This window comes from Haemaphysalis longicornis, unplaced genomic scaffold (assembly GCF_048455015.1).
Source record: "Haemaphysalis longicornis isolate Haplotype H1 unplaced genomic scaffold, Haemaphysalis longicornis Haplotype H1 scaffold_1, whole genome shotgun sequence".
Lineage (NCBI taxonomy): Eukaryota > Metazoa > Arthropoda > Arachnida > Ixodida > Ixodidae > Haemaphysalis > Haemaphysalis longicornis.
In genome coordinates, this window is record NW_027526203.1 from 382,860,994 (window position 1) to 382,876,261 (window position 15,268).

At 43.6% G+C, this 15,268-nt stretch overlaps 1 protein-coding gene across 4 annotated transcripts in view; it reads left to right on the top strand.

Moving 5' to 3' along the window:
- Window positions 1–2,887: 2,887 nt before the first annotated feature.
- The window catches only part of LOC144155211 (uncharacterized), a 55,654-nt gene continuing 43,273 nt past the window's right edge, over window positions 2,888–15,268 (top strand). For 2 of the 4 annotated variants that reach the window (XM_077686519.1, XM_077686524.1), the window contains exons 1-3: window positions 2,888–3,107; window positions 6,610–6,702; window positions 10,976–11,229. In XM_077686519.1, coding sequence (XP_077542645.1) covers window positions 6,636–6,702; window positions 10,976–11,229 — 321 coding nt within the window. In that variant the 5' untranslated portion in view covers window positions 2,888–3,107; window positions 6,610–6,635. Of the gene's footprint in view, window positions 3,108–3,163; window positions 3,317–6,165; window positions 6,189–6,609; window positions 6,703–10,975; window positions 11,230–15,268 lie in introns of those variants that run through there. The other 2 variants (XM_077686520.1, XM_077686523.1) reach the window with 2 other exon arrangements.

Below are 15,268 nucleotides of genomic sequence, written 5' to 3' on the forward strand. Positions count from 1 at the left end.
GTAGCCGTCACCCTGACGTGATGTAAAGTTGGAGTCTTTGTAAATAATGTAAATAAACCTAATATCTAGCAAGGAAGGCAGTCCTCATCCCTCACCCGCTCCAAGCATCGGTCGTCGGTCATCGGAGCGAGTCGAGATCGTCCTCTCGGCTCGCGCATCAAGAGAACATCACTATTTCGCCTCCATCAGTTCGCCAAGATGGAGAGGCGAAATTTAACTCAGGGACACACGAGAAAGACGTAGAAAAAAATAAAAATAAGTTTACTGACGTTTCAGAAGAAAGGAAGTCCTCTTCTGAAACGTCAGTAAACTTATTTTTATTTTTTCTACGTCTTTCTCGTGTGTCTCTGTTTCTACTAACCTTATTTTTGTCGCGCTCTGTGTGAGTTTTTATCTTTCCAGACTATATATATATATATATATACAGGGTGTCCCAGCTATCATGCACCAAGATTTAAAAAAATAGAAATTGCGTAACTCGAAGAAAACTTAGTGCATAATGTTTGCAGTACTGTGAAGAAGCGAAGAGTATTTTTTTCGTTAATGAGACTTAATTAATTAATTGTAATTAATTATCTAACTCGAGAAATACTGTTCTAATCACTAAAGTGTCAATGAGGCACTTGTAGGTAACCACGAGGGGCATCTAACTGCGCTATTTTCAGCGACGAACTAATTGCGTGCTCATTTATTCTGACTGATAAAGGAAACCCGCGAAATATGAAAAATACCACGTGACGACGCTTACGCGCGCATTGTAAAGCAGCGTCCCCAAACAAAGCTGATTGAAAGCAACTGCTTCGCGTGTTACCCGCCCGAAGAGACAGCGCATCACCTTGATAATAGCATGCATGGAAGGAGCAGCAGCAGCAAGATTCGCGGGACGCGTGTGCAGATAAGGAACAAACTCGGTCGCGATTTCTTCTTTCTTTCTTTTGTCTATTTCATTCTGGCTAACTCAGAGGCAGCCTGTTTGAGGGCGTTGCTTTACGGTGCGCGCGGAGGCGCCGTCACGTGGTATTTTTCATATTTCGCGGGTTTCCTTTATCAGTCAGGATAAATGTGTACGCAATTAGTTCATCGCTGAAAATACCGCAGTTAGATGCCCCTCGTGGTTACCTACAAGTGCCTCATTGACACTTTAGTGATTAGGACAGTATTTCTCGAGTTAGATAATTAATTACAATTAGTTAATTAAGTCTCATTAAAGAAAAAAATATTGTGCGCTTCTTCACAGTACTGAAAACATTATGCACCTGGTTTCTTTCGAGTTACGCCTTTACTCTTTTTTTAAATCTTGGTGCATGATAGCTGGGACACCCTGTATATATATATATATATATATATATATATATATATATATATATATATATATATATATATATATATTCAAAAACTTGGGTGCGACCACTTGGAAAACACTAACAAATACTTTATTTCGACAGTTTCGACCAGTGGTCTGGTCTGCTTCAGGGAAAATTGTAATTTTCCCTTGTAATTGTAAATTTCCACTTGTAATTTTCCCTGAAGCAGACCAGACCACTGGTCGAAACTGTCGAAATAAAGTATTTGTTAGTGTTTTCCAAGTGGTCGCACCCAAGTTTTTGAATATTTAAACAGTAGCCAAGAATTCCTTCTCTGCTATATATATATATATATATATATATATATATATATATATATATATATATATATATATATATATATATATAAGGGTTGGCAGTCAATAAAACCTCGGAAAGCAAAGGGGAGGATGTGGTAGGTCATAGAAACCGATGAAGAATTTTTTTCAGTCAGAAAGAAAGTGGTGAATAAATGCCCGCCGGGTGGGATTTTTTGGGGCATTTTTTTCTACCGCTTTCTTTCTGACTGCAAAAAATTCTTCATCGGTTGCTATGACTTACCATATCCTCCCCTTTGCTTTCCGAGGTTTTCTTGACTGCCAACCCTTATGCTGTCTTAATTCACCGAGCCCCTCATTTCCCATATTTCTGATTCGCTCTCTCTCTCTCTCTCTATATATATATATATATATATATATATATATATATATATATATATATATATATATATATATATATATATATACACATGGGGGCCAAATATTTTCTTTTCTTTTGAAATGAAGCGTGAAATTCCTTCAGCTGATTGCTCAATTTGTTGCATTAAAGCGTACGCAACCGCATTTTTCCCGCCATCTGTCCGGCGCGGCGCCAAGGAACAAGCGCGACCTACTTTTATAACGCCGCTTCAAAGCGTGAAGAGCGAAAACATACGATACTGTAGCTTGCGGCCGGAGAATTCACTCTTTTTTTTTTCTTTCTAAGAGCAACAAGTGCGCGATTCCGGTGTTCGTAGGTTCCTAAGGAAGCGCGTCTTTTGCCGGAAATGAAATGAAATGAAGGCAATGAAATTTCTGCCTTGCATGTTAATACAATACCCCTTTTTGTTTCTACACAAAGGCAAAATTGAATGCAAGAAAACCGCAAACCGAACGGGTGTCGCAGGCAAACGGACGTAGGACGCCCACTGTGGAGGAAAGGCCGCGATTCACCCCGACCTAACGCAAGCCATATTTCTTTTTTGTCTTTGAGGAGAAAAGTTAGCGCGCAACCACCGCCAACAGTAGTGCGTCGGAGGGGACGGAGTCATGGGACGTAGTGTAGTGCTGAAACCGAGAGCCAGATAACTGAGCTATCCGGCCGCGCTGCTTCGCACGCCGTCCGGCGCGACTCCGGAAGCAGCAACGAAGCCGAGCCGGTCGAGTCGACCCACCAAGCACCCAGAGCACTCCGGCGACTTTGCCCGTAGCAAGTCACGTGACAGCACGGGAGAAAAACATCAAGAAAAACAACCGCAAAGACGGAAAGGGCAAAACGAGGAGAGAGAACGACGCATGCGCAGAGCCAGTTTCAGGCAGACGGCTGCATAACCTCAATCCTGCGGTTTGTTACCGCGCAACGGCGCGGTTTTGTTTGTATGTTAGAGTTTCCGATCGCCCTACATAACCTGATTACATGAAAGCCAAAATTTGGAATACTGTGTCACGATATCGAGAAGACGCCGACATCAGGGAAGGAACTGCGCGTCGCTCGCGTGGATTTGAGGTGAGGGTTCCTGGGATCTTGACCCATAATGGCGTCCAGTCTAGCAGTATTAACTGTATCGATGCTACGTTTTTGTGCTTAATCGGAAGTCTTCCGTGTCGCATTAAGCCACAAACACACGCCAAGCTACGGGTGTTTGTTGGCTTTACTGCGCATGCCGCCTTGCGGCGCTCAGTGTACACATCTGTGCATGCTGGCTCCAAAAAGTGGTAAGGTCTGCTCGAGTTGAGTGCTGTTGTTATGCTACCAATTATGCTAGTATTACCAACGCACAACGTCGATGAGGATGCCAGTTTATTCAGCCACATCTGTGCAAGCAAATGTGTTTCTCTAGTTCAACGTGCCTTTACCTCCTTGTCTCGAAATACGGATCCTGGCTGTGGCGACCTGCATGCGTTCTATTTCTACATGGGTACTTGTGCAGTTGTGTGTTGGGGCTCTCCGAGTTCTTTTTTCTGCGCATTTGTGGTGCGTTCCGCTATTTCTGGTGACTCTCCGGGCTCCTCTGGTTTTGCTCTTGCGAAACTGATCATATATGCGGTCCTTGAGCCAAAGAGGTTTGGAAAACAAGCTGCGTTCGAACATGTTTTGGTTGTTTCGCATATTTCTTTCTTTCTTTTTAAAGCTTAGGGCTGCCTATCGTCACCTGTAGTGAAAAAGCAATGCAGCGGTGTCTAGCGTAAAGATAGAGTCAGCGCATTCTTTGATTACGGGTCCAGCGCGTTGGAGCGACGCGTCCTGGCGCTCTGTTTGTACTGTGGAGCTTGCGTCTGCTCACCCGGCAGGAAGCCCTGCGATCGAACGCGTTTCTTACGTCCGCTGCGTCATATGGACGTCGATAGTTCTGTTTTGTGCACTTCCTACCGTGTGGTTGTCGGTGGTTCTTAGAGCACGGTGACGGTATTTTCATGCTGGCTGAGAACGCAGCGAGGTGCTCGCACGCCTGCCATCTTTTGGTGGTGCCTGTTGTATCCGAATATCAGGAGGGCAACAACCGGCCGCAATAAAGCGATATGAGGTGAAGAGCCCCGGGCACTGCGCGCTTCGGGTGCCGCCGGGAGCCGCTTGAGTGTGTTTGCAAGTCGAGAAAGTTGCTGCGGCTGTTAACAAGCTCGTAAAGGTTGCCTTACGAGCTGTCACATTCTTTTTCCGCATACGGCGTCGATCCCCGCTGCCCCCTTCTGCGCCCTGCAAAGTTCGTGTGTCTTTGAGGAGCGTGCAGCTTCGTTGCTGTTGCTGCGCTGGCTGGATTGTGTCTGTCTCGGATTCAGATTTACTTGGGACGGTGATCTGTACGAATATACGAATGCACTAATATTTGCGTTCGCCCTAGGCTTTTGTTGTTTTTGTAGTTTTGCATAGATATCGCAGCGGAAAAGTTAAAAAAATTTAGGGCGTGACTCGCAGAGAACAGATGTCTTCATAAATGCATTTTTCACTGTTGGAGTTGGCGTCCAGCTCGCAGAAAAGGGAAAAACGCAGCCAAAATTACATTTCCCTGTCTTGTCTCTTGCTTTAAATTATGGTGTGGTGTAGGCAGTATGTAGGCCACATTTTTATTTACTGGCTCTGTGTGGCAGCTTTCCCTTTTAATGTTCTATAGTGTGTTGCGCATTGTCACTCATTGATTATGCTTGCAGGGCCTCCTTAGTTGGTTGAAATTTGTAAGCACATTAATTTTCTTCTTTGCACCACTTATTTCCTGCCTTCAAATGAAGGGACCATTATACGAGGTTCAGAATTATTTAAATGGCATGTATATCTGTATTTTCAGGGATCAAACATAATAATAAAGGATGCACAGTGTTTTGATCGCTTAAAGTTGCAGCTGCTTTTCATTATTTCCTTGTGGCAATATTTTGGCACTGTGCTGCCAGCCGCCTTCAGTGGTAACTGAGATGTGCTTCCGGATAGTGTCATTGGCCGTATCATGAACAATCATGTGGTGTCGGCAGTGCTGAGCTGTTGTTTGTCTTTTGGTTCATCATTGTAATCTTGTCTCTGGTGCCACATCATGTGCCTGGACGAGGCCTGCAGTGATAAGGGACCGAGCTATCTTTGGAGTCCTGTTTCTTTTATCCCCACCAGCCAAAGTGATGCCTTCCTGGGGCCCTGGAGTGGCCACAGCTGTGGTGCTGTCAGTTGACACGAGCAGTTGAGAATGCCCACTTATCTGTGGCAACATTCTGCCTGCTCGTAAGTGCAGTGATTCCATCTTTTAAAGCTTGCTTGTGCAGGAAATGTAACAGAGTGGAACATTCATAAAGGAAAATGTGGGTATGAGGTGAGAAATTACGCCATCAAAGAGGCCAGCAGAAAGTATGTTCAGTATCTTTAGTATTATTGCTCAAAGTCCTACTAATTTAGCAGTGCTTCGCATGTTCATTTCAGCTTCCCGCTGGCTTTTGTCCATCAAGCTAGCATGTCTCTGTTCCGAGTCTGTTTTCTTGTAGGGTGTGTTTCGCTGGATAGAATGTTGCTCTCTAAAGTGACTTCCCAGCGTCTGTCTGCTGTGTAAACCCTGGTTGTGGGGATTCCCAAAGCAACAACTTTCCAGACAAAGTGTTTTGGCGATGTTGGCACAGGGGGCTTCACTTTCGTCTGGCTCTGGAGCTAGATAGGCTTCGTCCAGTGGTATCTTGCTTGTAGCCAAACTTTGCTGAGCAAAGTACAAGTGAGTCAGCCTGGATATGGGGGGCAGACCACAGTTTCCCTGTAGCACGGAGTTCATTGTCACGGCAATGCCTGTCCTACGGTGTTTATGTTTTCTCGTTGACGCTGATAAGAGCCAACTAGTAAACAGGCTTGAGGCGGCTGGACGGCTGTTGCCAAGCGCTTTCCGGTCTCTCGACGCTGCAGTAGATCAGGCACTTGTTTGCGGGAGCGACACCTTCCCTGTGAGCTGCTAGCCAGAGGACCACCCTGCTTATCTCGCTCCCAGGGCATGCGGTTAACGCATACACGTGGCACTGTATGACATGAGCATACACACCATCTTTATAAAGCTTGACTCTAAGGGGAAATGGGGAAGGCACACTGATTAAAAGCTGGGGTCGCCTGCATAAAGGAAGAAATTCAAAGGTAGCATTGGCTCCTAACTGCATGATTCATACAGAAAATCTTAGCTAGTTCTTAAAATATGATCAATGTTGTCATACCATGCAAGGAGAGCAGTAGTTCTTTGAAGGCTTGTGATTTTTCCATTTTGCCTTGCATGTCTTTGTAGCATTGAATCAAGCGTACTGCTGTCTTCCTGAGTAAAGTGTTTTTTTGTGGGGTAAAGGGTAAGCTCCTTAAAAGGGCCGTGATTAGCACTTCTTGTTACCATTATCTTCTTGTCCAGCAAGGATGTTGTTCTGCCACGCTCGTTATACTTTCTGGATGAAATTCTGAATTTTGTATTGTTATGGGCTCTTTGTAACTTTGTCTAGTGGTAAACATTTTCAGTGCCACACTGACCTTGTCTTGCCTTTTTCCCACTGTCTTGCTTTCTTTTCTTCAGACCTCTGAGCTACTACAAATGTCGACATGGGCAAAATCACCAATCGCCCCCAGTCTGACGCCCAGGGTTTGTCGTCAGGTTATGTCTCCAAAGGTGAGAATAGGCTTTTTCGCTTTGGCTTTCTTGTTTTTATTTGGAGCAAATATTTGGGCAGCAACTACTGCTAATTGTTTTCATATGAAAAAATGATCTGCTTCATATGAAAAAATGGTCACAAACCAGAAGTCCCTATCCAAGCTTAATGGTGCAGGAAATAGTGGGCAAAGCCACTTGATAGTAAGCAGGTCTGGGCAGCATTGTGTTACAAAAGTATCATCATAGTACCCTGGAGACACTTTTGAGTATCTGTATTTCTGTATCGTGATATATTTGGCAAATCTTTTTGTACTAGCTCTGTGGTGAAATGCTTTAATGATGTATCGATTTATCACAATGCGCTGCGAGGCATAAGTGTCTTGTTACCATTATTGTTGGAAATGATCTAAGGTGTTTTTACAGCAGGAATAGTAAATGACCCTGAGCGGGCTTTTTGTGACTGAAATAGTCTTCCGTTTGCTATCCCCGTTTCTTTTAGGCGCAGCCAATCGTATCCATGCCTCAGTGGTCTTTCATTATCTTGTTTATACAATGAGGGGTTCTGTCACAAGCCAGGACATAAGCACCAGGAAAGTAGCATTTAATCGTTGCAACACGACCTTATGCTAGTACGTGGGGGTGGACAAACTTCCCTTATTCATGAGCCTTGTGAGCCGAGCCAATACCAAGCTAACACTGTCCGAAAATAACGAAAGGGTGTTGTTGCTGAATACAAATTTATGTGCCTCGGTAGGAAATCTTCTTACAAGATTGCTGCGTATATTCGTTGATAGAGAATTTACCTGTGTTGGTTAATCAAGCCGTATTTGTACCTTGCAATACATAGCCTGTCACCTACATTATGAGGTGGATCGCGTTGCCCAAAATAGGTATGTTTCACTCTCCGTATTCTGGTATCTGTATTCTTGAAGGGTTTTTTTTGGTGTAGTTACAGAAGTCCCTCTGAGATATCCCTTACGTCAAAAAGAAGTGAATCTCGGTATTTGCATTTTAAGTTTGCAGCACATGTACTACAATGTTTATATTCTGTGATACCTTTTTGAGTATCTCTTCCCAGCCCTGGAAACTGACTTACAAGTAGCAGGGGTGTTTGCTGATTCGACTAGTGAAGCAACTGAAATGAATTTGCCTTTACAAGTTTTTTAAATGTTATTTTTTGGGCTGAAAACCAAACCTGAATACAATGAAATCTGAATGAGTGAAGTGAATTTGTCAAACTCCTGTTTTTGCTTGCAGTGCGTAGACTGGCTCAAATAATTACACTTTTCATCGTTTATCCGGGCAATAAAGCAGTATTTATTTTAGAAAGCCTGAAAGAAGGAAAACTACCAAACGCGGTTTGCGGCGGCCGCACCAACTAACAGCAATGAGATCAATACAAGGTGCTATGTGATTAGACAATGTCTAAGATTAGAAGTCAAACCAGTTTTGGTTTTGGTTCTGTGAAACAACATGCTTGGCATCCAATGTTATCATTGGCTGGGCATTCTTGATATCTCAGTAATCGGCATACTGCACTTCTGTTATGTTGTCGGCTGTACCGCACGGCTTGGAATTGTAGTAACAATCACTAGCCGAGGCAGGCGTACGCAGTGGCTGAACGCCCTCCGCGTCATTGGAGATGCTCAAATCCGAGGCTCTTCACCCCCACCTTTGGAGCTTGCCTGGCTCCTATCTGTGTCGTAAGAGGAGTGTTCACACCAGGCTCAGAGTCTGATTCGGCACTGCCCGCAAGCAGTTGGTGCTTATGCACCACGCCAACGAGAACACTCGCAAGTGCGTCAGTGTCTGTCTGCACGCGTTCTGCGAACTCTCTCGTGGAGCAATGAACGTTACGGGGCAAAAATGGTGAATTCGAAGCAGAAAACATTGCCCAAAAACAAATAGATCAACTTCAAAAAACAAAAAAAAACATGCACTATCGGGGATTCGAACTGGCGACTTGCAAAATAACATACCTAGTGCTCCAGACCACTTGGCCATAAGCCAGCGATGCCAGGAGCGGAAATGTAAAGTATATAATGTATAGTGAATTGACATTTTTATTTAGTTTTAGCATTCCAAGCAGCTTAGATGACCATTTCTCGAATAGCGTTCGTGCAGTAAGCATCCCCCAAATTCCCACAATATCTCATGTCTAGCGACTTCATTCCTTAGACGGAAAAGCGTTTGCAGATGTGTAGTCGTGTTGCTGACCGCTGTGCTAGTTCACCCAGCACAAAAAGTGCTTCCTGCACCCTGGTTTTGCACTGTACGATAACAGTTTTGGTTGATTTTAATTCCTTTGTAACTATATTAACTTCACTGACTCTTCTCCCACCTTCAATTGGCCTTAGATTTTTCTACTAGCGTACCAGTCAGCGAAGTGTCACATAGATGCTTGTGTGGAGCAACTTGTACTTGGAGCTTGATACAGTCGACAAACTAACAAACTAAAGGCACATTCTTCCTGGCACAAACGTACCGTGGCTTAGTTTCAGCTGAGCGAACGAATTGCTGTGACCCGCTGGCCACCGGCCAACTAAATGCTGGGCTGATGGATTCTGCTGGAGGGTCGGCGAGTTGTGCAATAGTGCAGTCAAGCCAAGCCATCTTGTTTTGACGTCATACGAAACGTCATAGGAAATCAGGAAGGAGGATGCAGAGAGGAGAACAGCACTTTCAAATTGATTTTTTTACTGAATAAAGTTGCTAAACGCTGCGAGAGTTGTCGAAACATGGCCTAGAAATTCCAGACTACAATTAGAGGTAGTAATCCCACAATGTGTACAAATCACTTCAGTGTCCCTTTAAGAGTCAAAATAATTGCCAAAGGCCAATTTTATGTACTATTTTTATCTGTAACCTAGAATTCTAGTTCTAAAGAAAATACTTGAAAAATATTGCAATCCTATCATAAATACTTACCACACTGTCACACTCCTCAATTGCCTGAAGGGCCATTTCTGCTTTCATTTTTGAACTTCTTGCCTTGTTTTCTCAAAACTAACTTTTGGATCATGGGACCAACTGTTGCCCACAGTATCTTTGGCTGTAATGGCCAGATCTGCCGAATTCTTGCTGCATTCAAAAGCTTATCAATAGGGTAATGCAATAAAAATATGGAAGTTTAAGACTTGCTAGCACAGATGTAAAATATTTTGTACTTTATTTGACCAAGATATTGCGACCATATGAAATCTTATGTTATAAAACATAAGATTTCGTATGGTCACAATTTGTCCAATGATAAAAATAAGAATACAGGTGCAGTATGGTTGTAGTTTCGGGTCCTTGCAGAACACAAAAATATGTAGTGCAGTACAGTATTTAGTGCATAGCTAACTAATAATTTGGGTGAAACAATGTAGCGTAACATATTACATAACTTCAAGCTTATGATTGATAGACAAAAGCTGATGTGTACTTGTTCTCAGCATGCCGAAAGGTACTGTGTGTGAAAATTTCAATTGGTGTAAGTTTAAGAGTTACTGAAATAGCTTCAGCACCAGGGTTTCTCTTTAAAGGGACACAAAAATGCTGAAGCAAATTGGCCTGTGTTGGTAGGTTAGAGTGTCATGAATACAAATATGCCACTTGCAGCACCAGCAATTGCTTATTAGCACAGAAAAGGCCAAAAGCGTGAAAACAGGTACCGCTTCCCCATGCACTTTCCTGCACTGTGATTTGCGGCATCACAAATTGCAAATTGTGAAATGGAGTTCGTGGAACTTGTGTCACTGTTTGTCTGAAATAGACACTGAGGCAAAGACATGTAAATGTAAAATAAATGTATGCAGAAACTTTTGCTTAGCATGTTCTGTTTGAAAAGCACAAACCTCATTTGGAAAACATTATAAAATAAGATACCTCACCACAGGTGAAAAAAAGCCAGTTTTCCTTTAGGAACACTAGTGCTGTGCACTTGGTTTTGCAGTAAAGCCAAGAAAATGATTTAGAATTAATGGTGCAGCATTTATGACTTTAACGTTGCTGCAAAACTTTTAATTGGCCTAGTTGATAGAGCCCACGCCTGAACAAACGTGTGTGCCTGTCGAAATGAGGCTGCCGTGGCCAAAGGTTAAACCTGAAACTTCAACCGAGCAACAGAGACTTATCCACAGGGCCAAAGCAGTTGTGTGCAAAAAAGAATAGGGCGAGACGAAACCACGCAGCATAACTGGTTCTTGGTACAGCTTCTTCCAAGGGTAGTTGTTGTGCAAGTGTTGTGGTTGATGTTTCTGTTGCTCTGCTGTTAACCCCCCCTGTTCTTTCTGGTGCTGTGTTGCAGGGTCTGGTGTGCCACTAGGCCCAGTCTCCTCTGGAGCAAAGGGCGAGCACCATGGCTCACATCCTCGGCAAGTAGCGAGCCACCCCTCAGCAACCTACCGGGATTTGCCGTACCCAGAGCTTAGTGAGCTGGCAAGTGCCTTGTGCGAGCAGTCTCACAGAATGGAGTCCAATCTCAGCACGCTCGACTCCACCTTGGACACGACCAATCAGCATGAGGACTCCGTGTCGTCCACAGTGCGCGACATTGCGCAGGTTGGTGGTGGTGCAGCTGTCGGCTCACTTGCTTTCATTTGTGTGTCTCGTCAGCTAAAATAATTTGCGTTCAGCAGATGTTTGTCAATTTGGGTTTGTTAGAGCCACTGAAGATGTCACGTAGTAGGGGTAAGAAAGGGTCTTAGGCTCGGGCTCTCAAGGGTAGAGTAGTTTTAGTTGGAAAGAGAATGCACATGTTTACCACTTGAAAAAAGAAATGTTCAATTGTTCACTGTACTTTGATTAAATGGTTAGAAAAGGAAACAAATTTAGACCAAAGTGAGTGCTTAGCTACTTCTCTCTTGCACATTTCTTCCTCGCATTGTGCTTTTGTAACTGATAATTGGCCTTAAATAAAGCCACGCTATGATGAACTTTCCTGACTTAAAAAAAGGAAACTTCTCTCAAAAGAACTTTTTATAAGGCATAGTGGAAGTACTTTAAGTACTTCCACTACGCCAATAGTGAATGCAGTGCATGCCTTTTTTTTTTCTTTAATGACAGCTATGTTATACACAAGTTTGTTGTGGCGATGTTCTTTGGTAGCAGAGTTTAACACTTGTTATTTGTAGCTAAATTAAATGGGCTCGTGCCCCTAAAGCAGTCACTGTCAGAAAAAAAAAAGGAGTTTTGGCACCATTTTCACATGACTGAGTGTGATTCGCGCCTGTATTTATTTCTAGATGTAATAATGGAGTGCTTTTCAATGATCTGATGGTTCATTGGCTCTTTGCTCTGTTTATTGAAGGTAGTGTTAGCAGTGCAATATATATGTACCTTGAATTTACCTTAGTGGACAACTAAGTTCGCGCAGTGAATACTAAGTGTTCAAAGTTTAGAAGGAAACAAAACTTTGTGTAATATGTCTCCTATGTTCTGGATACAAAATCTGAGAAATAGACACTAGTTTTCCTTGCAAAAGTTTGTTTTAGCTCCAACTCATCTTGGGAAAACTAAATGTCTAAAAAAATATATTTTCTGTCGGTGTTCTTTTCTACTTTCAGTATGGTTCCAAAATGTATTGCTTGTCTGGTATGGTTAGTATCAACATAAACATTTCAAATAAAAGTAGTTCTTAAGGGCAGCCCTGCCTTAATTCATATACCAGTTCTAGCCTTGCATGTGCCCAACAGTGGGACATTTAGTGTTTGGACATACTGAAAACAGTGTCATTAAGTTAGTAGCTGTCTTTTGTATCACATACATCTCGTTGATAAGTTTTTCGGGGGCTGGAAAACAGAATAGCTTCCTATAGGTTGTATTCAATGGCGAGGCACGCATGCAGGCAACCATGTGAGTGCGCCATCACTGGTTACGTCGGGCTCTGTGGGATGGCGGTACTTGCCCGCGCTAAGCGCAGGATGTGTGTTGGACATTCCAAACTCTACCCCAACAAACGCAAAGTAATGCCTTGGCTCCAATGTGAGTGCGATTAATAACATCTCTGTTGACACCACCATTGAGAATCGGGTTGAAATGGAGCAGACGACGCACGCCGGTGTTTTCTTTTTTCTGCGGTGTGTGGGTGCAGAGGCACAAGCCGCACCATGTCCATGGCAATGTCGGTTCGTGGCACTTTGGCCATGTCCGTGGCCGTTTCCAGTGTTGCCAAGCGAAGAAATTGGCAGCTAAACTTTTTCGTGAAGGCCATCTATACGAGAAACATATTACTAGAACTTAATTTGGGTAGTTACAGTGCGACTGAGCTGCCACAACATAATGTCCAAAAACGTGCAATAGCCAGGAGAGTATTAACGGGGCTAGTTTTCATCAGCACATTCAAAAGGATGCATATACTATGGGTTGTACTAGGGAGATTAAAATTCGTGCTGCTCAGCGTGACACCCCAAGAGTCCAGAATGCTTTTTGGCCTTAGCTCTCCTTCAAAAGGGGGGGGGGGGAGAGCCTTCGTAGCATACATTCGTACGGACAGGTACTTCATTGGAGCGAGGCAAACATTACGTTTGGTGGTAAGGAAAGTCAGCACACATTGTTTGGACACAGGGTAAGTATATCTGTAATTCATTAAGGTTGTAGGTTGGCCGGGAAGAAGACACTATTACCAGAGTCCCTCAATACTTTTCTGTCATGAAACTCCACTGTAATGCCATGGGAACGCTTCCTGCGCTGCTCAAGGAAGCCGTACTGCTGCGCTGGCGTTGATCGAAGGGCAGCTGGGAAAGTGGTCGGGGGGCATTCACCAGGGACCGGACTCTCAGCGCGGTATTAGTATACATTTGCTTTACTTGTCGTGGGCCGCAAGAACAGGCTTGGCATTTTGTGAGTGGAGAAAAATTTCGGGTGGACGGTCATGTTTTTACTGCATTCCTGCCTGCCGGTCTGGTTACAGAGGAAATATCGACAAAGCGTCGCTATTTCGACGCCGAGCTGCACGCGAGATAGAAGCGTGCTATTCTCCGAAAAAAAGTTAGCGAATTGAGCTTTTATTAACTGCATGTCCACGTATGTTAAAAAAAAAAGAAAGACATGTTCAAACCTGCTTTGGGAATGCGTCATGAATGGAAGTAAATAGCGCCCCAATGTGTACGCAGACATTGTAGAGCGCATATACTTCTCTGCAATTGAGCGATGCACATTACATTTTGTGGGCACAACAGCAGAAAAGATCCACTTTTTTTGAAATGCTTCCCACATCTTTTTGCTTGCAAAAATAGTAAAGCTTCGAGGACAGCGATTCGCTCATAATGCCCAGTGACTGAAGGTGAAGCTGAGCCAGTGAGAGCTGCTGTGATCTTTTTTTTTTTTTTTTGGCATTGTGTTCTCTTTCCGCTTTCTTTTTCGGGAGGTGGGGCAGGGACGTGTTGGTTGCTTTGTAATCGGGCGCATTGCCGAACTGTACAAGGAGCTCTGAAAACTACCGCATTTTTTTTTTTTTTATATTTTTTTCTTTATCACCGGGGCAAGCTTTTTTTCGGGAGTGAATAGGCCAGAAATAACCTCGCTATATAAAAGGTCTCGTCACCATAGGTCTGTTACTAGGTCAACTGTGTTTATATCATATGTAAAAATTAATGTATAAATGTTCGCTGTGAATAAGTTTCTGTGAGCGCATGCTTAACGAGCAATGTACAAAGCTGAGAATTATTAAAAAAAATGCTCCAACTGCCATTCACATTCTGAACTTGAATGCTAGAACCAACTTGTTTTTATCAGAAACTAGAGGCACTTGCAAGAGTAATCTTTGTTTTATAGTGTTCAATAATGCCAAGGCTTTCAGCATCTTGAAAAAGTGTATTATGAGACAGCACTGCACCTCAATGATGTGTCAAAGGAAAGCATTGAAGAAGCTGAGTCAGGAGGGAGCTGGAAAAAAATATTTGTCCACCATGCAAACTTTTCCTTTCGCACCTCGTTGATACATCTTCCCTGCTTTTCACACAGAGTTCAGTCGTAGCAGGTGTCAGAAATTAGTTCTGCATATCACTTCCTATATCCACCTCATTGTGGGTTAAAAGAAAATGTCTCAAACCTCGGAACCTACGGCATGCAAGCACGGAGCATCACGGCCAAGCGATTTAGGCTTTTGTCACGTGTGAATTTTCCCTAGAAGTGAACAGTGCCGTTTCCAAAGCTGCGATGGTCATGCTGTGAAATCGATTTTTGGGGTTGAAAGTCTCCCACACATGGGGTTCCCCGGGTTCCCTGTAAGGGCTGCCATTATAATACTTTCCTGCTGGCTTCATTTTGTAGCAACAATTGAGGACACAGTTACCAACAATCCGTTTCTATCCAGAAAGTGCAAAGAAAGGCGGGTGCAGGTTCTGCCGCGCGCGGCTGCACACACAGAGCAGTGGCGGCCGCCCGATGCCCTCTGATCTGCGGTGGCGTACCTCGCGGTAGCCTTTGTCTCCAAACAAAACTTAGGCAGGAGTTTCGTGACCAGAAAAGCATTAAAGGACTCTGCTATTACTAATGCGACCAGATGTAAATGGCTATAAACATGCAGAAGGAGATTCTGCTGTAAAAGCTGTGAGCAGGACTTTTCTGCAATGACAAAGTAATGTGAGAGGACTTAAAA